Raw genomic sequence first — 26918 nt, 5'->3', positions numbered from 1 at the left:
ATATTAAACACCGGAACAAGAACAGTCTCTAGGTAAGAGTGTTTACAATATCCTGTGGAAAAGAATATGCTGTAGTCCCTAGCACCGTCAAATGGTTGGATGGGAACTCTTGTTACAAATCCATAGATCGCTGCTCAAGAAACTCGGAGCGACATTGTAACATATTGAAACAGAAAATATCTTATTACTAGTTTTTAACGTCGGACAATAGTTTTTTATTGCACATTATGTGTAATAAGTAGCTACCCGTCAGTATATTCTTTTATCTCAAACCGTAAACTGTACATGTGTTTATTGCTTATAACATTTTTCCTATCTACATATTGCAACACTAGTGCATAGATTTGCAATTTGTTTCACTGGTTAAATTAATCTCTTACCATCACTTCGTCATGAGGCAAAATAGCTATGCCCCCCCCCCCTTTCCCCCCAAGGGATTTACAGTCCGAACAAAATTGCCATTGTTGTGGAATCATTAAAGAACAGCTCAAAATCTATACAATTTATATTTCTCTTTAGCAGACAAGCCAAGTAACGATATAAATTAAAAGTCTGTATAAATGTAAAGTTGTTTTTCAGGATAGGATGCAAGTTGCTGTTTTTCAGGATAGGATGAAAGTTGCAGGAATTTTAGTATTATTCAATAAGTCCACAACAATGGTAATTTTCCTTCTGACTGTACCTAATTACTTTTGCCTCATCTTTTATTAGTTAAGTGAGGCATCAAAGTTGGAATGTTTCTATGTGATGCCAAGCCAAACTCTTCTTTTCTATTAGTTTTTTTTTTTTTTTTTTTTTTTTTTTTGAAAACCTGTCTCTAAATACCATATGTTACCACATAAGTTAGTTTTCTTTGACTTTATATTATGATGTAACTTGTAAAGTATTGTGATTGTCATTAGCCTGTGAAAAAGACAAAGGACAGTCACATTTTAATGAATATTCTGAATAAATCAGTTTTCTTATTTATGCCAAGTAAGGGTTATCTTATCTACAGAAATAAATATGCATTTTGTTAGATAAGTCAAGGTCCCAGTGCAAATAAGTGATTACCATTCCAGTATTTGGTGGTGTGAGGGTTCTGGGTTTAGATCCCCAGTTGAGCCCCAAAATGTGTGTTGACCCATCATCATGAGCAAAACCTCTGCTTGAAAAGAAATAATATTGGGACTCCAGTATAGAGACAGACAACAGTGGAAATGGGACTTGGATGTGTCTAAAAGGATTCTTGCAGTTTGAAGGACATAGTCTTAATGTACAAAGATTAATTTGAAGTTTTTGTTTTATTGTAGGTTCTACTTGTGATGCTTGCAGGCTACGTTACATCAAGAGACACCCTGGCACTGAGTGTTCATTCATTGGCTACTAATTCAGAAGTACAGGAATTGTTGCATACAAAACTGACAGCACACCTTGAGGAGAACGTAAGTTCCGTAGTGCATGCCAGTACTAAACCCTAACTATTAAGGTTCTAAGCCAGGGGTTCCCAAACTTTTTCATTTCACGGTCCCCATTAGTGTTTCAAGATTTTTCCATGGTGCCAAAGTCTGAATGTAGGCCTATCTAACACTTACAATGCTCAGTTAGTGCAGTTAGGTTGATTGCCTTAAGTAAAAGAATACACGTATACTAAATAAGCACATATTTGGAACAATCATATTCATAACAATCGCTGTGATTTCAGTGAAAACATTTCGCGACTACTCTGTAAGCCAAACCATGGTCTTCCAGGGTTCCACAGTGCACCCTTCGGAAACCACCCTACTAAGCTAAGGAGACTAGTTTTTGTTGGTACAAGTTGTACAGACTACAGAGTTAGGTATCCACCCATGTGAAATTTATAAGAATTATACAGAGATTTTATTTTTAAAAAATAAGCAAGTGAAATTGGAGAGAAAGAGAGAGGAAAGAGGAGTTTATAGGATTCTTGTTGGGAAACCTGATGGTAAGAGACTTGTAGGAAGGCCAAGACGAAGATGGAGGGACAACGTTGAGATGGACCTAAAGGAAATCAGTAGGGATGGAAAAGAGTATATAGATCTTGCTCAAGATAGGAACAGATGGAAGGCCTGTGTTGCTGCAGCCATGAACCTTCGGGTTTAAGAAGGCTATAGAGTTAGTTAGTTACTTGGAAATTGTATAATGTAAAAGGTACCTAAAGGGGTATGTATAAGAGTCAATATTCTTGATGTCCACAACGTAGATGGTGTGATCAATACCCTCTTTTGGTTTCTTTTAAGTGTTTTTTTTATCACACACCTGCCGCGTACTCATTGATATGAGGCTGGGTGATCCTTAGAGCTGTCTGTAACAAGATGTTAAGTTCTACTCATTCATGGTCTCTGCTGGGTGAACCCCATAACAGTTTTGTGCAAGGACAAATATAGTAAATTCCAGCATCAGATGACCCACTCAGGGAATTTAACCTTGGTCTCCCACATGGCAGTCAGATGCCACACTGACTGAACCACCGCAGCTCATCTTATAGAAATAACATTAGCCAAAACGTTCCTGATTGAAGTCGCCCATTCCAGGAATCGAACCTGGGAAGTTCTGTATGGCAGCCAGATTTAAATATAAAAGAAAAAACGTTAAAATGTAGAATGAATCTGTCTCAAGCGAGATTTTCTCTAAAAAATATATTTTCCTTCATGTATAAGTGATATAGTGTACTACAGTGGGGGCAATTAGGGGGGCAGATGCCCCCTCTTTTTTCCACTTTTGCCCCTGCACAAAGCTAAGTCTTATCTACAAAGGGAAAAATACTGTCTTTGTCCCCCCTGGTTTTGGGACCCAATCGCCGCCACTGGTGTACTATATTTGCATGCCCTTTGTGTTAACTCCTATTCCTTTGTCTTATTATCTGTTGTTCTTGCTCACTGAAATAGTGTAAATAATGTTAAGTGTTAATGAAAGTGTATCACGTCATAGTTGAATTTCTTATCTTTTTATTCTTTAAATTTCACAGAAAGATGAAGAAGAAATCTCTTTCGAGAAGGCCAACAGTGTTGAGTACTTAGACATGTTCCTTAGTGAGGTTCTGAGGATGTATCCAGCAGAGTACAGGTATGATTTTTTTTGTGCAAAAATTATGCCCAATCCTAATGATTGCAGTTAATTTAAAAGATATCTAGTATTGATATTAACCTCTTGGTGTTCCTTCTCAAGATTGGTCGAGAATGTTGTGAAATATTATTGTCAAAATTGAAGACTTCTCTGAAGTAAAATTTTTCATTGTATAAACTGCAAGAGAGAAATAAATATGCTAACTAAACATATTGAAGTGGTGCAGTTTTAGCTATTGTTCTCTGCAAATTTTGTGTTGCTTCTTTCTCAATATTTAAATTAAAATCATTCCTGGGCTTGAATCATGTAAAGTATGAATGCATTATCTGCTTTTGCCCCTCGTTTATTTAATCAGGTCATAACAAGGATGTACTTAGGGAGGGGGTCCAGATCTCCATTGAAAGACCTACCAAGTACTTTAATTAAATAATGAAAATAGACTTCTTTAACAATTATTGTGTAAATCTATGATTCTTATTTATTTGCGTTGAACTTCTTGGAAGCCAAGGATTAGAATAATATAGACTTGAATGACAATGTCAAAGGAGATTATGCAAACTATTCATGATAATATCCATAAAATATTAAGCAGGAACTTTGCTTTTCGACAACTGGATGTAACAGTTTTTTGTTTTTCAATAAATATTCTCTTCTTAATCCATTTGACAATAATTTCCTTGCCAGGGCAGTGTTTCTTATACAAATTGTGGCTATTGACTACACATAAGCTAGATAATGAAGACGCAATGAACTGGAATGGGGGACTGAATATAAACAAAGAATGGAAGAAGGTGTTGGAAAGAGTGGAAAGGACAAGAGATAAAGCGGAGAGAAGGAGGAACAAGAATGAAGGAAAAAGAGCATGAGATAAAAGTCCAACCACATTCCAGTTAAAAGAAAATTTAGCTAAATTCACTTTTCAGGTGAAAGTACATTTGACAGGGAAAGCCACCTGATAGAATGTTCCAGAACAACTTTCTAATAGTCTGGAGGGGAGTAATTTTTGTGTATATATAGCATCCTGTTTTGTACCTTGTTACATTTGTACTTGGTGCTGAGTCTGAAGAAGACCTTGCTAGAAGGTTGAAACATTACGTTTAGTTTGTTTTATAATAAAATACATTTCTGCCTTGGTCAGCAAATTGAGTTTTTCATGTTTTATATCTATTCTTATACTGTATTTTTACCTATTCATGTAATAATAACAGTAAAATATTAATTTTCATATTTTAATTATTATTATTTCAGACACACTTGGTTTGGATTCCCCTCCCCCTCAAAATACATTCCTAGATACCTGCCTGTTCATAACTTATTCTCATTGATGTAATTAGGCTAGAAAGGTAAAGATATACTTACAATAACCAAACTAGAAATACAATTTTTGAAGTATGCTAACAATTAATGAATTAATGCCCTATTTCAGGTTGGAAAGATACTGCACCACCTCCACTGAATACGACAATGTGAAGATCCAGAAGGGAAGCAAGGTGTCGGTGGCTACTTACGCCATGCATCACAACGAGGAGTTCTATCCAGAGCCGGAGACTTTTGCCCCAGTTCGGTCAGTAGTTTCCAAAAACTGCACAATTTTGCAAACCACAAAATGTTAAATATGTTTAACCAAATTACCTAGTCGTATCATAAATACTGACACAAAGTTTGAGGCAGTGTGTACAACCGGTTTTCAAGGTCGCGGCCAACCTTCCTGTGCAAGAGGCTGGAGTGGGCCATTGTGAGTTGAGCTGTCATAGAGGAAGTGTGTTCGTAAAAGTGTAGCTATGGAGTGGGGCGATTACGAAAATCGTGTGGCTGTAATAGCGCTTCATAAACTGGGTCAAACAGCCCCCTTGATATTCAGAACACTTAAAAAGTTGAATATCAGCAAATCTTTCGTGTATCGGACTATCAAGCGATTCACGGAGACTGGGACAGTTGATGATCGCCCAAGGCAAGGTCGCCCACGCAGCGTACAAACCAAAAAGTTAGTGCAAGCAGTGACAGCCCGTATTTGGAGAAATCCTGTACGAAAGCAGGCAGTGCTTGCTCGTGAGCTGAACATTCCCAAAATGTCAGTGTCTCGTGTGTTAAGAAGTGACTTGGGGTTGAAGGCTTACCGACGAAGTACAGGTCACTTCCTCAATGCACGTCTGAAAGAGCAGAGGGTGATAAAAGCAAAACGCCTCCTGCAGCGTTACGCCAACAATGGCTACAGGAAAATTCTTTTCACAGATGAAAAGATATTCAACATTGAGGAAACTTTCAATCGCCAAAATGACCGGGTGTATGCGTCAACATCCCACGAAGCTCTGGAGAAAGCCCCGAAGATCCAGAGGGGTCATCATCCGGCCTCAGTCATGGTTTGGTGGGGCGTGGCGTATGATGGCACCACCAAGCTGCATTTTTGTGAAAAAGGGGTGAAAACGTCAGCCAGAGTGTACGAAAATACTGTGTTGAACTCTGCTGTGAAGCCTTTGAGTGACACTTTGTTCAGGAAATAACATTGGACCTTCCAACAGGATTCCGCACCAGCCCATAAGGCACACTCTACCCAGGAGTGGCTCAAGAGCAATGTCCCGGACTTCATTGCTCCAGCTAATTGGCCTGCTAGCAGCCCTGGCCTCAACCCGTTAGACTACAAATTGTGTTCAGTGCTTGAGGGCATGGTCTGTACGAGGAGGCATGCCAATATTGACAGTCTGAAACGGTCCCTGGTGAAGGCAGTGGCGACTTTCCCTACGGAGACAGTGCGTAATGCTGTAGATGAGTGGCCGCAGAGACTTCAGGCCTGTGTGAAGGCCAAAGGCGGCCATTTTGAAAAATGATTAGTGTTATGTGTTCGTTAGACCTGTAAGTAACCTATACAATCAGGACATTAAAGTATCTTTAACACTTTCGTCATAATTCACTTTCAATGTTGTGTCAGTATTTATGATATGACTAGGTATATGGAAAAGTGAAGTAAGGGGGTCAGTTTTTGAATGGAGATTTGTAATATACTATATATCTTTTGATGTAGCTATGTAAAATAGTTTACAGCCTATACAGAATATGGTCAAAGTAATGTATTACTCAACCAGAGATCAAACCTTGATTTTTGGCCATTTGTGCCTGTTTTCTACCATTGTGGCCTCCTCACGATTTCCAAAACTCCAGTCTGTTTCATGTATCTTGTGTTGCAGAATACCTATTTATCCAATGAAGCAAGTTACGGAAATTGAGGTATAAAGTTGACTGGGTAGCTCAGAGGCACAGAAATGCCTGGTTGTGTGTTTTGATATAACTTTCAATGATGCCTCATTTTTATAACAATACATGTGTCTAATAAATTTTAAAATAGCCAGGGCAATCAAGAAAACCGGCTTGAATTTAATTGGTAAAAGAAGAAAAATACTTCAAAATTCAATTAGGAATTTTGTGTCCATAAAGAAAAAGCTTTTTTTGGCCTTTTCTTAATTTGTCCAACCATGTCCATTGTTGTATTTCTTTATACATCTTGTGTACTTTTAATCGTGACTGTAATGAATTTTAATTTCCAGATTTTCAGCTGATAACAAAGCTTCCAGAAATGAGTTCACGTACCTACCTTTTGGCCAAGGCCCACAGAACTGCCTGGGGCTGCGTTTTGCAATGCTGATTGAGAAACTGGCACTCGCCCATCTTGTGAGGGACTTCAAGTTCTCAGCCATCGAAGAAACTAAGGTGAGTTTGTTACTCAGGCACATTTATACTGGTATTTGATGTCTCCTATCTCGTATTTATTTCTTTGTTGGAAAATACGTATGAATGAGGATATAAGTTACTTTGGCTGTTTCTTAGCTTAAAAAAATATAAAGCTGTCTCGAGTCTGAAAGGTGTTGGGACCTTTCAACTAACAGTATCAGCCAGCCAGTTAAATACAGGGTGTCCACATGAAACATCCTTGCCTAATTTCAAATAATAATTGTGAGGAAACTGTTTTTTTTTAGTGCACTTCTATAAGGACTCATTTTGTAACCCTCAAAATGTCTAGCTGATACTCGATCTTGACCCACTATCGTTAACACTCCCACTTAGAACTTGTCATACCAAGCCTTAATTATCTTTGTATGGTGGCTCCCGTTCAAATGCATGTCTGAAATGTCTTTGAACTGAAATTAGCGATTTGGTTTCCGCATACCACACCATGCACTGTGCTCTCTTGTGCTGTTGTCATCGTTGCTAATTATTCGGCACCTAAAAAAAAAAAAACTTTTGAGTTCCTTTACACTATGCCGGAAACCATAATGCTCTATGTCGAAGAGTTTCCTCACAATTGTAATTTGAAATCCGGGAGGTTTTATGTGGACACCCTGTATTTCAAGTCAGTCTCAATAATGTTAAAAAAAAGTGAAAAAAAAGGTAAAGTGCTCCCTGTGCATAGTACCATGCCATGAAGGCATATAGGGCATGTGGGGGTAACGCCCCACACTTTCTTGATCCGGTCGTGAGTGGGGGGTGATGTGATCAGCATCACACCCCTGACTGCCTTTACCCCCCAGGGTTTCCCCCAGGTACGCATGTTATTCAACGCTGGGTGGGTGCCGGGGCCGCTTCCATCATTAGAAAAGTTCCCGGATTTGAACTGGCTGGGGATCGAACCCGGGACCTTCAGCATGGTAGTCGGACGCGTTACCGACTGAGCCACCGCAGCCACTCAATAAAGTTAATATATCTATTTTTTTTTCCTGTCTAGAATCCACCAGAGGTGTTGAAGGGTGTGACGTATGTGTATGCACCAAAGAATATCATTGTTGCTGTGGAGGCCAGGAACTAAACCCAAAACAATAAGAAGTCAGAGTTTTTCTTTCAACTAGGTGTGGTGAGTGAAATAAGTAGGAAGATTGTCAAGTTTTGAATTAAAATGTGTAGTAGGAATTTGGCATTATACTTCTGTAACTATGAAACTCAAGTTTTCAAAGAAATCAAAAAGAATTGAAAATGTGAAAAAATACTTTATTTTATATGTATACACAATTAAAAGAAATTTGTTTTGTTGAAATATGCGAGTAAGGTTGTATAGTATTCAAAATGCAATCATGGAAGGCCATTTTCTGGATTGGAAAGTATTTCTTTTATATCAAGTAAATGGGCATTTTAAGAGGGGTGGGGGGATGAGAAGAGTGAAACTTATCTGTTTTTCTGTAATCAATGAATGCTGTCATTACAGAAGAAATCTGAAGTTTGAAACTCATGTTGGTCTTTGCATAGATTTGACACACATACCAAATGAACAAATTTATTATTTTAACTCCCACCCTCTTGCATATGAAACTTCATATTATAGCCCTGTGTAGAATTTTGGTTAGGTGAGAGAATTCAAACATATAGGACATTCAATAACATATGAAAACACTTCTTTAGCATTAGATTTTGCAAGATCCTTGCTGCCATCAGCTTGCAAAGTGTGACTAGATGTAGGAACTCTCCTTCCTGTGGTGGTTGAAGGAGAGTTCTTATTCGTTAAAACTCTTCTAGTGAGAGTTGTCAAATTACCGGCCTTGGAGGCTCCAGTTGGCTACCTAATCTAATGTTTCACCACTGGTTGGACTGGCAGATACTGGTGTAGTTTGGCTTCTAGTTACTGGCAGATGCCTTACTAGGCAGATAAGCAGGGAACATTAGATTTAGTAACAAAGGGAAACTCTTCGAAGGTCGACAAGCTGGCTGCTACTCCAGCCTCCAAAGCAAGGAAACAATTTACTGCTGCAGGTGCAGCCTCCAAGGTGAGGAAGCCAAGGCTGGTAATTTGGCAACTTTCACTAGAAGAGTTTTAACGAATAAGAACTCTCCTTCAACCACCACAGGAAGGAGAGTTCCTACATCTAGTGCCACAAGATCCTCTGCTGGAGAGGTAACTACTTCAAGGTGCTCTAAACCATCTTCCACTGTTACTTCAGCAGCCATGCAGAGTGCTTCCACTGATACATGATCTGACAATTTTGTTTTTTTTAGCGAGAGCAAACCCAAAATTCTACACAGGGCTATAATATTCAAGCTAGTAATATATTTTCAAGTAAAATTTGTGTGTAAAAGAATAATAAATCGTTGATATAAAAATTTTATTCATTATGATATAAAGAAATATCTTGAATTATAAAAAAATCCACATTGTTTGTGGTTTAACTTATGTACTACAAATGGAAATGGCATACAGTAGTGATTACTGATAGTACTTATCAAGGCACTAAGTGTGTGTAATTTTGTATGTGTACTGTATTAAGAATGTAAAAAAAATAATTGTAAAGAGTAGCTTCCCAACAAAGCATTGTTCTAGTTAAATGCTGTTAACTTTTATTTTTCTTCAGTATAGGATATGCATTTTTTAACACAGTATCATGTGTTGCAGTTTTTTTTTTTTTGGCCCAGAAATTGCATTTGTATATTGCACTAACAACAATAATTTAATATTTGTCCGGCAGCTGAGACCACCATGTAATATGTGTGCCTTGAAAACTGTTTTTTTCTCTATATATTGTACTAAGTAATAAGATTACTTTGTTAAAAAAAACAAATGTGTCAATGTATTGATCTTCTGGTACTCAGTTATTTTGTATTTGAATAAGAATTTTACAAAGTTTAATACACAAAGCAAAATATTCAATAAGATAAATAGAAAACTACTTGAAGGTACCCTTCTTTCTAGTCTTTGTGAATCTCTAATTTGCAAATAATTTTGTTAAATACACATTAGTTTCTGAAAATGGTTACTAACCAAATTGGGATTTATTTTCCGGATTCATAGCATATATAGAAACCAGCCAAAGAACATTGGATAACAAACAGAAACATACTTTAAAAATTTAATTTCATCATTGGCAACATTTTTACAAAATACTTTATGAAAACCTTATAAAATGATGATGTAACTTTGAACGACTGAAAATACTCTACAATAGATGCCATAAATTTGTCTATAATCGGTGATAGTCATGTCAATATGTCAACAGGTTTCAGTTGGATCTTGTGAATTGATGCATTTGAATTAAAGACTGCTGTTTTGTAATCTGAGAGTGAAATGATATTTTGTATTTCTTTGTAGAAAGAAACATTTCTAGTATGTTCTGTGTTTGTATATTAACTGGTACTGTTTTTTCACTGTTTGGAGCACCACTTTAATTTTCTGGGGAAAAATATTTTTCCATTGATAGGAAATAGCCGTGAAAAATCAGTAATTATTTTATACTATTTTGTGAAATTTTGCTATAATGTATTTTGTAATTTCTTGATAAAAACTTGAAAATGTTAAGCCTTATTTTTCAATCATGTTGGGTTGAAATGCTGCATTGCATGACATTAAAGCAAACTCCTTAATATTAAGAGATATTGCTGAATATGCTGTTCGTGGAAGCAGCAGGTATTTTTTGTGTTAATTTAAAATGAACATAATCTTAGAAAACGTGCTTATTTCTTAAATTGTCCACAATTTGAGGCAGGGGAGATTACTAGGCTGTTACTGTATTCTAGCAGCTTAGATTTGAAAAACATTTTGGAAGGGAATAGGCTGACGAGTGGCAATCAGATAATTGCATTGATGCTTTCAAAATTGAACCTAAGGATCAATAATCACAGTTCCTCCACCCAAAACTCAGATTTCACAGTTGCCATCCACACCAACAGCCATAACACCACCTTCAATAACTGCTTCAGTGTTGCCATCATCCATCTTTTACCCCCCCCCCCCACTCTGACACATCTTTCCGCAGGCGATGGGAAAGGGCCTATACTAGCCCCATGCATGCCACTATACCCCCCGGACTCAACCTAGTCAACCAGTAACCCTCTCCTCTCCTCCCCAAAACAACCCACCCACCTTACAGTAAACACTGGTTAAAGTACCTTTTGTTGTCTTATCAACTGTTTCTGGCAACAATGATCGTACGGTCAGTATTCTGTGCGTCTACTCCATGTGACGCCGATCTTTCTTCTACCTTGAAAATGCGACTCAGATCGTGAAATATAGAATTATTTCTCTTCGTGTGGTGTTTACTGTCTTCATCTCCTTCATCATTTGTGTGTGTCTGTATGTATATGTGTGTTTATATATATATATAAAAAAATCAAATAAGGTAAAAGGAAACACTCACCGGACAGTAGGAAAATTCAAAATTTTCGCTCACACCGATGATGCTATAAATTAGCGAAAATTTTGAATTTTCCTACTGTCCGGTGAGTGTTTCCTTTTACCTTATTTGATTTTTACTTAGCCCTTTTGGCCCTCCTTGCTTTTATCCATATATATATATATATATATATATATATATATATATATATATATATATATATATATATATATATATATATATATATATATATATATTTCTCAATGGTTACCTAATTTCATATATATTTTTTTAATTGCATTTGGAAGGGAGGTTTGTCACACACAGATGTACTACAGAGAAATTTAAGCAAAAAAATTCAGGTTCAGCCAGGAGTTGAACCCAGATTCCAATGACACTGTATGCAAGAGACCTGGGTTTGAGTTCTGGTTGAGCTTGCATTTTTCACTTAAATATCAACAAAGGTTGTTAAAGGTCCAAGTTATCTTTATAAAGTATTTCAGTTTTGTCCCAGAACCCCCCCCCCCCCCCCCCCCCGATTCATTTAAATAATTGTGAGGAAAAAGGTTCTGGTCCTGGTATGGAACCTCATTAGGCAAGTTAACTTTGTAGCAGAGTTTTATGAATTAGTGCTCACCTTCTCCCATGCCAGTCTTGGCTCAACTGCCAAGCTGTTAATATTGTGGACAATGCGAAAATCTGAATTGCTTCCAACCTCGCAACATATTAAAGCTGGTCAAGCCTCCATTTTTCACTTTAACATATACGAAACATTTTGTTACACACATTATGGATGAGAAGTCAATATCATGCAAGAAGTGGGTAAGAAGTCAGTCTTGGTGTGATCTTAAGCTTTTTACACTGTTGAAACATGTCCCACTGGCGAATCTATCGGCGAGGATGGTGTGTCCTCTTGTGAACAAACCTGACAAATGTAATATTGAATGTGATGCAATGTTTCACAAGATTTGCACGAGAAGTGAAGATCAGATAATTCTACACAATCCAAAATTTTACAATAATATTCCAATGGAGCTTCAGTTGTCAAGGGCACCATTAGACATGGCTGCATGTAAAAAGGGTGAAAGGCATGAGCTTCACTTATTTGAACACTGACAATGACCATGATACATTATGTAAGGAGATGCATAAACAATTGAGGTTCTTCATTCAACATTTGTCACTAATATTGGTGAATCCTATATTGGGAAAAAAATCCTATTGGTCCATCCGTAATAAAAAAGAAACACAATGAGTAACACCAATTTAGGATTGCATACTAGGAAAAAAAAAATCATATACCAAACTGAGAACTGTGCTTTTGGAGCACATGTCGTTTAAGGCCTTCAGCTCTGGTGAACCTCTTCTTGCACATGTTGCATTCGTAAGGCTTCTCCCCACTGTGTATTATCATATGCCTCGTGAGTGTACTTTTGAAGTAAAAGCTTCTTGAGCACACGTTGCATGTGTGTTGATGCTGAAGTACTTTGAAGCTACTGCTGCTGGAACTCTCATGGCAAGAAATCTCTACCATTCCATTCCCTATGGCTGCATGGCTGAAAAAAAAGCAAAATCATATTAAATGTGTTTATATTATTAAAGGCATCTACTTTTAGTATAACTCAAAGTTCTCGTAGAAGTTTAGAAAATATCCAACAATACTGCTGAGTGTAACTAGTCTTGTATACATATATCATACTGGAGTATTTTTTAAAAACTGTCTTTGACATGTCTTAAACATGTTTTATTTTTTTGTTGCACTGAAACAGGTGAGAGGGGAAAATAGGGTATTATAATGTATATTTATTATTTTAAGATAATATTTAATAACATCACATAGATAAATTGCATATTGTCTTACCTGCCCTTAATTTTCTACTAAAAAAAGGAGCCTAAACAAAAACATTCAAGAGCATGACAAAACACTATATTTGTATTTAATCCTTGTCATGAACATTAATAGGGTTGAATCACTGTGTTTTCATTCTTGACAACTACCATGTGTATAGCATTGTGATGGTTATATTGACCTCAATTTCAGTGTGGTTAACAAAACCTGCTATGATACCAGGGGTTCCCGATTTGAATCCCAGACTGGGTATGGGTGTTATTTGTGAGTGTCCCCTCATAATTTCATAATATCAGTCATCCTCTTTGTAGTGGTTAGCCAAAAGTGGCAGAAAAGAGATGCTAAATAACAAAATTACAAGTATTGCAGTTACCTTAGCTGACTTTTATGGGAAATTACTTTTTCCTTTTGTGATAATGCAGTCTCCTTGAAATCAAGTGGTGCCAGGTTCAATTTGCATGACATTATTTGCATTGCCTAACCCTACAGCAATGAGCAAATATCAGTTTACGTATATCAATTTCAATATCCTTATGTGAAGCCCCTGCTTAGAAATGTTTAGTGTGTATGTATATAAATGTCAGTTTTTTTCTACTTTTTAGTATGCATTTTCTTCCCTTTCTTTATTGTAATTTCATCTTTGTTCTTTTCTTTGTACCTTTTTCCTATGGATTATGTACAGATGGGGGAAATAATATGAACACATGTGAAATTAGAGAAAATCTTTATTAATATGGGGTTGGACCACCCTGTGACTGAAGTATACTTTTTATGTGACATGGGATGGACGCACAGAGGCCATGCACAATATTTATGGGAATATGGAGCCATTCTTCCTCCAGAGCAGTCTCCAATTCCGAAAGTGTGGCTGGAGGTGGACTTCAAGTACGCAGTTTGGACTCCAAATATCCCCACAAATGTTCAAGTCAGGAGACTGTAGGGGCCATTCAAGATGTCCTACTTCATCATGTTCTTCGAACCATGTTTGGACAGACCCAGTAGTATGGATAGGAGCGTTGTCGTCTTGAAAAAGCAGCCACTCCTAAGGAAATAAACTATGGACCAAAGGATGGAGATGATCCCCCAGAATGCTCAGATAGTAATTGGCGTTGATCTTCCCATGCAGAAAAACAAGTGGTCCCACACTGTGCCAAGTTATCGCACCCCATACCATAATGGACCAACAGTCGGCAAGAGGCAGTCAGGATGAAACTCATCTCGGGGCGTTCTCCACACATAAACGTGCCCGGTGGTCTGAAATAAGGTGAATGTTGATTCATCAGACCAAATGACTTGTTGCCACTGATGTGGGGACCAACTCATGTGAGCTCTGCACCATTGGTGTCGCTTGACAGCATTACGTGATGTCACAAACGGCTTACGAATTGCCACTCTGCCATGAATGTTTGCAGTATTGTGACAGTTTTGGTTGAAATGGGGTCGTGGAGATGCCTGTTCATTTCAGAGGTTATCTCGGATAATGATTGCTTGTGCTTTCGGGCCCCTATGCGGTTCAACACCCTCCTATCCCGAGCAGCAAGCTTTGCCTTTCGTCCACTGTTGTGCTTTGAAGACACCATGTTACCTTGTGTTGTGGATGATGACAAAACAGCTGATACTGTGCTCCTTGCACACCCCACAAGGTTTGTGGTTTCTGTCACCGTGGCTCCAGCTGAACGTGCTCCAACCAACGTGCCTCTTTGGAACTCTTGTCAGGTCAGACTATTGCAGCGTCTCTTGAGAGCATACAATAGATGAATCCACCACCAATGACTGCTGTTGACAGACTAATACCTTCCCCTTCACGGCCACTAGGTTGCAGACTTCAGTGCCAGGTGGTGCTGCTGTACTGCCGATGTGAAATGTGGCATACTTTTTCACAGGTGTTCATATTATTTTGTCCCCCACCTGTACATAAGTAACATGTATAAACTGGGTTAGGTGGAAGAACAGTCGCAGGCTGAACCTCGGCCGTAATAAAGAAAATCTGAATTTGAATTAGCAAGCCTTTAATAGAATTTGGCTATCGCTGTAGACTTAGTTAACACACATAATGTCATACAAAACAGTATTATTTCAGGATCTACATGTTCAATTTTTTATTGCATGTGATTATACATTGAATGCAGTTAGCATCCCACTTTAAACTGTTCAGTTCTGATTAGCCTCTTTGAATAAAGTAGACAAACTCTTCCCTCTTACCCTTGTCAACCTTAAAAATATCTGTCTTGCAGACAAAACATTAGCACTAGTTTATAGCATCTTTTCATGCTGGTTGGTTAGTGTCACATATTTTGATTGATTTAAAATTCATTTTGATTGATGGAATTTTAAATCAATCAACCAAAATCTGGTTGAAGAGGCTCTAAAAATAAGCAATCACCCTCATCATGTTATGTATCTTTATTGACAAACAAAATAATAGCATACAACAATTTTTACTACAGAAGCAAAGCAAATGAATTTCTCCTCAAGAGAGAAAGAACTTTCAATACACAAATGTTACACAATTTTAATTCTAAATTAATTTGTCAACAGACTCTTGACAAACAGTATCTCGTATTATGAAAACATATTATTGCATATTTGATTTTAATAACTAATGCCTAGCTAAACTGATTTTAGCTCATGATTTTAACCATAATCAAACATTGGATCCTCAGTTTAAAACACACGACACTAAGCATTATATATATATATATAAAGAGGACTTCATTCAGAGTCCAACAAACTATCAACCATCATCCTAGCTCAATTAGGAACGGAGATTTTAAATTTTCGCAAAAAAAATGGAGACCCCCCCCTTCCATATACTCTATTGAAAGGTCTTGACGTGCAGATTCCGAATCTGCAATCGCTTTGTTTTTTTGGCGAAAATTTAAAATTGCCATATCTCCGTTCCTAATTGAGCTAGGATTGATAGCTCGTTGGACTCTGAATGAAGTCCTCTTTCCGATTCTACAATAAAAAAATGGAGGTTTCCATTTAAAATTTCAGTTGCCCCACCCCACCCCCAGGGGGTGGGGTTGGGGAATCAAGTGATACCATTGAATAGCTTTCTTTCACTTATGAAACATGTATTTTTCAGTTTTCAGATTCGATGTGTATTTCTCACGATATGTGACCGTTCCGGGACTTTTGGACCACCCGGTATAAAATCCTCTTCTAAAGAAGAAAAACAAAAAATGGAGACCTCGCCAGGACTAAAGTTATCATGGTTACTGAATTAGTTAAGCATTGATACATATTCCCAACTCAACTGCAGACTTTGTGAAACACATGTCTGCGAAGACTTTCAACATGAGAAAATCTCCTCTTGCACTTTTCACAAAAGTAAGGTTGCTCCCGCGTGTGCACTCTGAAATGTCTGGAAAGTTTACTCCTGGAAGGAAAGGGCTTTAAACACACTTCACACTGGTAGAACTTCTCCAGGTTTGATTCTCCTGCCACTTCGGAACTTTCAGTTGCTCTCTCCGTGTGAAGATGGCCTTGATTTTGAAGATTGCTCTGCGCATCACAAACATGCTTTGATGCTATTTGATCATATGAAGCCACCCTTCTTTGGTTGACAAGATTTAAATCTGTTATGACACTCCTGAAATCAAAAGAATTTGTTACTGGGGTCATATATTATACTGAATAGCGACATTAGGTGTATAGTAAAATCAGAGTATTGAGATCATATAATGAGAAGCGAAAGTCATGGACGTTCAGTCAGGAGTTCTACCTCCTCATCCCCTGATGTGCCTTCGTGGCACTGTGCAAGACATCCATTTAAGGAGATCAATACTGCTGATACTGTATTCGCCAATTCTTAAAATAATTGTTTACACCAGTAGAATTAATATAAAAATAAATTAAATATTAGAGCATTGTTATTGGTTTGTAGTCAACAGCAAAGATAATGGTAGGCAAATTGTCCACCACTATTTTCATTACTTTTTTATTTTACATCCTGCGTTGTTTTAAGGAATGAAACTATGTTGGTTCGAAGCAGGCATTGTTGTTTGCTTATTGACATCTTTATTGCTACTCGTTATCACACTGTGTAATTCAGACCGAATGAAAATGGTGGTGGACAATTTGCCTACTGTTTCTTTTGCTGTTGGGTGTACATAGATTTTGGGGAGCTTTTGACTCGTAAAATTCTACTACAAGGATCATTACAAAAAAATATTACTGAATAATATCTCCACTGTTTGTCACTGGTAGCAACATTGAACTGTGGATTTAGATAATGACTTTATTCTATTCTCATCTCTACACTGACATGTCAATAGTTCCACAGATGACATATGGCAGCACTGCACAGACTGTAACATTATTGAGTAGTATGCTCTATGGCAATGTTCTCTCGAAAAGGACAAGTTGCATTCAAGAAAAATTAAAAGTTGTATGTGGAAGAAATGAAGTAAAGTGTTGCAGAGGACCTGTGCAAACTTGTCTCATAATTTCCAGTAAAATTTGACTCCCCAAAAGTGTTGAGTAGCATTTTTTTGGGATCCGGTCTGTACATTACCATGCAACAAGTTGTAGCATTGTAACACAGGTCATCTAGTACATAGGCAGTGCACCATATGAACAAATGACAGGAGTCGAATTTTCATTTTTTCTTTTTAGCCGGCCTACATGGCAGAGTGGTTAGCAGAGCGTACTACAAAACCAGGGGGTCCTGTTTTAGAGTCCCAGCTTGGGCATGGGTGTTCTTTGTGACTTATCCTCATAGTTGCGATTAGCCAAAAGTGGCAGAAAAGTGATGCTAAATAACAAAAATCAATCGGAAAAACATTCATTGAAGTTTTTGAAGAATTCATTCTAGGCATGCTAAACATGATTTTAGTGAAGAGGTTTTCTCAGGAAATCGGCCAAGTGATTTCCAGATAGGCTTTCGAGAGCTAACGTCACTCTCATGAAGCCTTTCCGGAAGTCACCTCGCTGATTGCCCGAGAAAACCTCTTCAATATTTGCTGCCAGGAAAGCTTCAATAATTATTTCATGATTTTAGTATTGTACATGTTATGTTCAGTATCTGCACATTCCAAACAATTAAATTTGCAACATGGAAATGTATCACATCACATCACATCCTGAAGAATGTCAGTAAGTGAATAGCACAAATTTTGAAAATAAAACAAGTACCTTATGTAAGACTAATTGTTTTAAAACTCTTACTGCTAGGTGGCCGCGGTGGCTCAATCGGTAACGCGTCTGACTACCATGCTAAAGGTCCCGGGTTTGATCCCTGGCCGATTCAAATCCGGGAACTTTTCTAACGATGGAAGCGGCCCCGGCACCCACCCAGCGTCAAATAACATGGGTACCTGGGGGGAAACCCTGGGCAGTAAAGGCGGTCAGGGGTGTGATGCTGATCACATCACCCCCACTCACAACCGGATCAACAAAGTGTGGGGCGTTACCCCCATACCCCCTATATGCCTTCATGGCATGGTGCTATGCACAGGGGGAGCACTTTACCTTTTTACTACTATATGGCTTCTTTCAAGGTACATCTTCACATCATAGGTGAAGTCTCCAAAGAAATACTAGGTCATTCAAATATGACAGGGACTGATTTTTTTTTTTTTTTTTTTTACCAAATCCTTTGTCAAATACTTATTTGTACATGTCACCCTTCAAAGTACTCCCCTCCAGAGTCCATACACTTTTTTTTTTTCAAATGTTCTTATAGCATTTTGATGCCATTTTCACAAGTTTTTCGGTTGGCTGTGTATACACTCCCGAACACTGCCAATGACGGAGTCAATATCCGCAAACCACATGCCTTCCAAATGGGTAGAAATCACTTGGGGCCAAATTGGAACTGGATGGCGGGTGTGGCAGAAGAGATGACACTAGTGTGCTTGATGCATACCGGTTTTATGATCTCCTGATATAAAGTTCACATTGAAAAATTAGCAATATTGTACTATTTTGATGAATTTCATCCTTAATTTATCAGGAAATCATGCTTAAGAGGTATTCTCCCAGTACACTAGCAGTGTCTTTGGATGAAAAGGTGAACTATTATGTTCATCGAATTTGTTACTTCCAACCTCACATTGAAAACAAACAGGTAACATTTGGTAAACATAATAGTTCACCTTTTTGTCACTAGGTCGTGCTAATGCTTGTATGAAATTTGAGAGAGATATTAGTTACAGTTTTGTCAAGAGATGGTGTTGATGCTCTAATCTGGTATGAAATTTGATAAACATAATAGTCCTTTTCATCAATAGATGGCACTAATGCTTGTGACTCTATATGAAATTCAATAAACATAATAGTTCACCTTTTTGTCAAGAGATGGTGCTAGTGTGCTGGAAGCATACCTCCTAGGTGCCTATGATCTCCTAATAGAAAAAAATTCTTAAACATAATAGTTTACCTTTTCGTCAAGAGATGGCGCTAATGCTTGTAATCTGCTATGAAATTTGATAAGACACAATAGTTCAACTTTTCATCAAGAGATGGTGTTGATGCTTGTGATCAGATACCAAATTTGATGAACATAATAGTTCACCTTTTACTCAATAGATGGCACTAATGCGAGAGAGACGATAGAAATTCAATGAACATAATAGTTCACTTTTTGTCAAGAGATGGCACTAATGCTTGTGACTCGATACAAAATTCAACAAACATAATAGTTCACCTTTTTGTCAAGAGATGACACTAGTGTCCTTGGAGCATACCTCTTGGGTGCTTATGATCTCTTAATACCAAATTTCATAAACATAATAGTTCACCTTTTCGTCAAGAGATGGCGCTAGTGTGCTGGGAGAATACCTCCTGGGTCCTCTTATGATCTCCTGATAAAAAAATTGTTATCAGGAGATCATAAGAGGACCTAGGAGGTATTCTCCCAGCACACTAGCGCCATCTCTTGACGAAAAGGTGAACTATTATGTTTATGAAATTTGGTATTAGGAGCTCAAAAGCACCCAAGAGGTATGCTCCCAGCACACTAGCGCCATCTCTTGGCAAAAAGGTAAACTATTATGTTTATTGAATTTTGTATCGAGTCAAAGGCAATTAGTGCCATCTCTTGACGAAAAGGTGAACTATTATGTTTAAGAATTTTTTTCTATTAGATCATATGCACCTAGGAGGTATGCTCCCAGCACACTAGCGCCATCTCTTGACAAAACAATGAACTATTATGTTTATGGAATTTCGTATAGTCCCAAGAATTAGTGTCATCTATTGACAAAAAGGTATACTATTATGTTTATCGATCACAAGCATTAGTGCCACTCACGATGAAAAGGTGAATTATTATGTCTATCAAATTTCATACCAGATTACAAGCATTAACACAATCTCTTGACGAAATGGTGAACAATTGTATGTCAAATTTCATACCAGCTTACTAAAGCATCCCAAATCCTTGATTTTTCATGTCATTTTCTTCACCTTTCTTAATATTTATTTAATCAGCCCCTACTTAAGCATAGTGGCAAAATTAAGAAAATACATACTAATGATGAACTAAAATTAAATGGTCTGACTCAATTGTTAGCAAATGCAGATGATGTAGACTTACCAGGGGAGATGATCTAAATACAATTAAGAATACTAAAATATTTCCTGACTTTTTCTCCATTTCTTGACTGATAGATACCCTGTGCAAGCAATGGCAAATTTGGGTAATTTTGACAATTGGGAGGTTTCACACTGAAACCCATAATTATTGCATATTGTGAAGAATTTTAAAATTTTATCATTATTACATGTAAAAGTAAATCAAAAACATATAGCAAGAAATGGTGTTTCAAATGTAACAAGCTGATAATTTGTTGCATTTTAAATAACATTGCATAATTTTTCTTGGCAAAAAATTGCCATCTACAAAATGAGTTTGTTAAAAATAGTAACAAAACACATGTTGCTTTGTCATTCTAGTATGTCATACCTTCATATGTATAAAAATGAATACAAAAGACAGAACTGAAATATCATCTGTAGTTTTCATTTGAAACCAACAAGGGATGTTTAACTGCAATATTTACTATTAGTTATTTGTCTTCTACTGACATGAATATAAAGTGTGCAAAGAGGTAATAGTAAAAATCTGGAATGTTATTTTGAATATGTATATTTGTGTGGAACAAAATGAAATATAATTCATGTACAAGTATAATTTTTTCAAATTCAGTGATGATAATTTTCTGAAAGTTACCAAAATGGCGTTTCAACCAGGAATTGAATCTTGGTTTTTGTCATTCTTTGACGGTGCTCTACCAACTGAACTGCCCAGTTAATATCTGAGCAAATTTGTTACAACTAGGCATTACACGCACACCCATGAAGATATGAACACTAATGCATAAAAATAACAATACACAATCATATCATTAATATTTATTACTCAAATACATTGATACAAGTGACCCTGCAATATTATTTTGAACTTGATTTTTTAGAAGAAAGTATTTTTAGTACATAACAAAAAAGTAAGTTATCGGAACAGTTGCTTTGTTTACAAACAATTTACTGTTATTTATCCTGACAGGATTCTAACACAACTCATATTCAGTTACACTGTAATTATCAGGTAATCATTCTAAATGCAATGAAATACCAATTTTACATGTTTCTGCATTTATACATTCAAGTTTTTTTGGTCCCAATGAAGCAAAATTTTATAAAATTTCTTGAGATTATGCATTTATCTACATCATAAGTTCTTATAACACATTTCCTGAAAAACATATATATTAAAATTTCCACTGTATTACTAATGACATAATGAAATACCAAGCATCCTTGATAGCACAATTCCTAAAAGGGTGGTATATGTTAGTGTTGAAATTTAACTTTAAAAATTTTAAGATTATTCCTGAATAACAGCCCATGCATAAAGTGGATTTTCAAGCAAAATTTGCTAAACCTTTACAGGGAAATCCTAGAATTATGATGGTATAACATGTGAAATGCTGCTGGACTATATGTTCTCGTGAAAAACTGTACATTTACTGTAACTGTTAGAATCCATTAATTATAGAAATAGAGTTTCCCACACTTTTCATGGCGTTAGGTTGCTCACAGTCACATTCTGTGTTAGGTATGCTCAAAAAAAGAGTGAGCATCACCTTGAAAATCTGCAAAATCCCCAATAATATAGCAATAATTCTATTTTATGACAAGTTATTTTCTGATCTTAAGAAATAAATAAGTCCACTGTTGGTTAGGAAAAAGCATCATGACAAACTTGCAACAATGTGAAACTGTCTGAAATGCCTGCGCAGATTATCAAGGTAAGTGAAATCTTTACCACACAATTTGCAGACAAATGATTTTTGTTTTGTGTGTGTTACGAGGTGTCGTTTGAGTTTGCTTGGGGCAGGGAAACTCTTTGAGCATAAATTGCATCTGTACTTTTGTACGTCACCGATGTTTTGGAGAACCTGCTTTGAAGTTAAATTACTTCCTGTTGTATCCAAGGCTAACCTGTAACACATTGATTCTACTTCCAAATTTCCTTCTGTCTTCAGTGAATTATCACTGTAACTTGTGTTTAGGTGTGTACGTGTACTTTCCATGTGACTAGAAGAAGATCCAGCTACCTGTTTATTCGAGGTAAGAGGTATACTGGTGTGTCTGCAACAGAGGAAATAATGTCAATGAACAAATGTGGAGTTCACTTGGAAACATTACGTGTTTAAAGCAAATAAACAATTTATGCAGTAACCTTATCGTATTACTAATATTTTTCTCTATCTAGAGCACACACGTGAAATTGAAGGAGAAAAATAGAACTACAAAATTAACTGCATTAAAATTGTATACCTCCTAATCCCTCACTTGTTATGCTTATTGGCAATATTCAATATTGACAACACTCATAACCACAACTCTGCAGGTTTCATTATACAATAATTAATATGATTAACTCTAAAATAATTAACGTGGTCATGTATTCCAACCTCATGGCTTTTATCCTTAGGATAATATTTTGATTCTCATTCAAAAACTCTTTATAATTTTTTTGTTTTTTCCACTTGTAGGTCAAATGAAAAGATAGTCCAATTCTTAAAAGACAGAAATAAAGATGATCTTATTTGATTCTACCCACTTCCGTATGTTTAGGTTGCGTTCCATGAAAATAAGAGTTGAATGTGCATGTAAAAACTTGAAGCTCCAAAAACTGTTTGTGCAATTACAGCATATTGCACAACACTGTGTATGATTTTAGGACCCCTTGTATTGTTACATACAGAGATTCCATTAACATTAAAAAAAAGTGTCATTTCAGAATATGTTTTCTAGATAGGTTTTCCAATCAATTTGTTGGGAGAAGACCTGGGACATAGAGAAGTTCTTACAAAACCATATACAATTTTAGTGTCTGTGAAAAATATTTCTATATAAGTTATGTTCGGTTATATTTGTAACAATAATTTTTCCTGTATGGCGAACACGTCTGGATTGTAGAAAACCAGAGGCTTCTCAGAATAAGCACATATGATGTCACTCGGGGGGAGAATTATATTGCTTATGCACGCACACCAAGTGTCTGCGAAGATTTTCAACCTGATTGAAACCGCGTCCACACAAAGCACACGGAAAAGGAGTCTCTCCGGTGTGTGTTCTCTCATGACGCATAAGCTTGCTTGCAGATGGAAAAGCTTTCGAACAAACTCCACATACATTATTTTTCCGTCTCCCTACATTAGAATTCCATGGCTCATGCACAAGAGCATCCTGCACCGTTGCTGCAAATGTGCAGACATTTTGAACATCAGTTTTTTTCGCAGTTTCCTGTCTGGTCGGGAAGATGAAGTTGCTTGAAGGTCCAAAGTTTTGGTTGTTCACTTCGGCATTTGTGGTGACACGCCTGGAATAAAGATAATGTTTCAAAGCAGATAAGTTTTTTTGTCTTCTACATTATTTTTATGATGCCTCACTCCGTACTGGCGTTCATGTGCTTAATCGTTACAATTACAAGATATGACAGCAACACATTATACATTTAGTACACTAGAATTTTGAATCCATGTTCTCATGAAAGCAGAAGTTATGGAAAAAAAAGTGTAGACTCTCTTCCAATATATTGGAATATGTAGTATTGAGATTAGGTCAACCTTTCTATATTTTCTCTTATTTAATAGCATTTCTCCGTAAATTCAGGTGATCACACACATACTGAGTGCTTGTTATTGTTTATCATAACAATGACATATTTTGAAAAAAAAGAAGAAAAAAAACATTTCACACATGATTTTACACAGCAAATAAATAAATAAATAAAAATGCTACTTACACTTAATTTACAGCCTCCTTGAAAGATTTTATATATTGTAGTGTGACGTGAGGTTTTGGTACTGTGTTCGAGTCACACCGGGGAGTAGCTAGTAGCTCGGTGAATGAAAATAGAGACTTCAAAATTGGAACTCGTTGCCTACCTCTGCCCTGAATGATAGAAACACCCTTGTCTGGTGTTCTTGGGCGTTTGTTGCTGCAACTGATGGCATTATGAACAGACTGCACCCTGGAGCTGGTTTCGGTCAATGGCGGGAGGCACAGGAGAGATCGATGGCCTTGATGGTGGGTATAATTCCACAGATCCCAGATTCGGCTCTTTGGCATCTCACTCTGTCAGATTGGGCCCGCTATAGCTGTCTCGAAGAACAAATGTCACCTTGTAGTATCACTTGTCGATCTCGCTGTGCATTTTAGCAACCTGTTGATTTTTTTTTTCAAGTCTCTTTGAAGTATTCCCCTAGATTTTCTCATCTCCAGGGATTTTTAATTGTTCCTGATTTGCCCTGACATTGTGCACTTTGCACCTCCAGAAAAGCCGAGTTGGAATATCCCTCGGTTGATGTGGAAAGTTCCAATTGAGGTGCATTCCCCGCTGGCAAGGGCCATTGTCTTGTTGATTCTGCAGAACTGAGTGGAAATTTCTTATCTGCTCGGCTCTGCATCTGGTGGAATTCCAGGGTGAATGAGCATTTAGCCAACGAGCATCATGATTATTTTCAATATGGTTCTCTTGAACTTTATGTTTCCAATTCCTTCGTGAATGTGTATAATTTCATTCAATACATATTGAATGAAAGGAAGGAGAGGCGAAAATACTATGTGGCAAGTTAGAAGGAAATAGGACACTAAGCAACTAAGCAAGCTTACAGACTGAAGAGACATGCTACACATATCTCTCGGTAATGAACCTTCACAAATAGAATGTTTCACTGTAGTCTGAAGGGAACCATGTCACTTGTCTCTTCAGTGTGAAATCTCCATGCCACTTGTCTCCTGTTACTTCGGTTTGAAAGATCCCTAATCAAACACTGGAAAAGTTTAATTTTTTTGTGGCTGCAGGCTGCATCTTCAGATGTAGATAAAATATGGCAGAAACTGCTGTGAATGTTCAACCTACAAAGTTGCCATGTCCAGACTGATGACACAGAAAAGTGGTTCTCTCTCCAGATTTGTCGAAAATTGTGAGTGGTAGGGTTGGGAATGGGGATGAAGGTTGGAGATGTGGTTTGGTTCAGAAAGTTACTTAATGTGCTTATTCAGCCAAGTGGGTGTGGTTGAACTAATCGCTGATATGTAGGCTCTCTGAGATGTTAGTGGATTGGAGCAATGGGTAGATAATCACTACGTGGAAATAGTCATTGAAAGGGGTATTGTGACTGTTGGTATGGACAGCGACAATGAAGTCCAAGTTTTGAGTGGAGTAACAGTGGCTGTTGATCCTGAGGTTTCCTCCAGGTAAAAGCAATCACTACTTTCCATACTCTCCACAATTCACAATTGTACTATCCACCCAAAATGAACCTCAAACCTAATCTATATCGTTACCTGCAAAATCTGTGGTGGCTTTTACCTGGGGGAAGCATCCACAGCCCTCAACCTCAAAATCAACAACTACCGCTTCTCCAACCAAAACCTGGATTTCGCTGTTGCCATCAATACCAACACACACAATAGCCGTTTCAATGACTGCTTCCAGGTAGCTATCATCCACCCATTACTTCAATCCACCAACACCTCAGAGGGCCTATATATATCAACCATGAGTACAACCACATACCTGCGGCCTGATTAAGATCATTCAGTAATGTTTGGAATCAAACCACATCTCCACCCCTCATTCCTATACCAACCCTCTCCCCCCTTGCCACCCCACACCCTATCACAATTTTTGACAAGGTTGGTGAGAGAACCACGTTTTTCCATGTTAACTGTATTTTTGCTCTGATCCTGGCACTTTTGCATATCAAACACTTAGTTCCATTTCCACCACGTTTTATCCACATCTGCAGATGAAGCCCATGGCTGGAAAAATTTAAATGTTTCCAGTAGGGATGGCACAGAATAATTGGTACTCTATTGGTATTGGCAGATTATTTTACCGATCCGATATACTGATAAATATCTTATAACACCTTGAAACACAAATTTATAAAGTAGGTCCAGGTTCTTCAAAGACAATTTCGAATTTTATATTGGATCAGTAAAATATCGGGTTCATTTTATATCGGCCCATCTCTAGTTTCTGGTGAGTGTTTTCTATTTCCTTCTTATTTGCTATGTATACTTTGGTGTATATAAACAGAGCGATGCATTCATGAAGCAGAATCTACTGGGCCATGTTGTTAACAGAGCAATGTTGAACTTGATATAAGACACAACACACACACCTTACATAGTTTTCTGAATTTTCAGATTCACCTAGCTCCTTCCTTTGTACTGGAAAAGATTTAGCAATATCTAATTTTAGAGTAAAACATGGTTAAAATTATTGAGAACCAAAGAATCATGCATTACAGATAAATATCCATATCCATGTGGTCAGGTCATTCTCAGAATTTCTGTATTGTGACGTTTGGTAGGCCACAATTTGGATTTTTATCAACAATGTGCACATTTCTTTACCTTTTAAATAATGTTAGCCATGCTTTAACCCAAAA

General features: G+C 37.2%; 2 protein-coding genes across 6 annotated transcripts in view; one reads left to right on the top strand and one right to left on the bottom strand.

Moving 5' to 3' along the window:
- LOC145999034 (cytochrome P450 3A16-like) overlaps positions 1-10333 on the top strand; it is a 104428-nt gene extending 94095 nt beyond the window's left edge. The window contains exons 10-14 of the mRNA XM_083135951.1: positions 1293-1424; positions 2969-3066; positions 4493-4630; positions 6606-6768; positions 7781-10333. Coding sequence (XP_082992077.1) covers positions 1293-1424; positions 2969-3066; positions 4493-4630; positions 6606-6768; positions 7781-7861 — 612 coding nt within the window. The 3' untranslated portion in view covers positions 7862-10333. The remainder of the gene's footprint in view (positions 1-1292; positions 1425-2968; positions 3067-4492; positions 4631-6605; positions 6769-7780) is intronic.
- Positions 10334-11711: 1378 nt separating this feature from the next.
- LOC145999032 (uncharacterized) overlaps positions 11712-26918 on the bottom strand; it is a 93248-nt gene continuing 78041 nt past the window's right edge. The window contains exon 4 of one of the 5 annotated variants that reach the window (XM_083135950.1): positions 11712-12703. In XM_083135950.1, the coding sequence (XP_082992076.1) occupies positions 12442-12703 (262 nt within the window). In that variant the 3' untranslated portion in view covers positions 11712-12441. The other 4 variants (XM_083135944.1, XM_083135938.1, XM_083135949.1 and 1 more) reach the window with 4 other exon arrangements.

Source organism: Lepisma saccharinum, chromosome 14, assembly GCF_977018435.1.
Source record: "Lepisma saccharinum chromosome 14, izLepSacc3.1, whole genome shotgun sequence".
NCBI classification, from domain to species: domain Eukaryota; kingdom Metazoa; phylum Arthropoda; class Insecta; order Zygentoma; family Lepismatidae; genus Lepisma; species Lepisma saccharinum.
The sequence above is the reverse complement of the archived record's forward strand: the minus strand, read 5'-3'. Positions and strand labels throughout refer to the sequence as shown.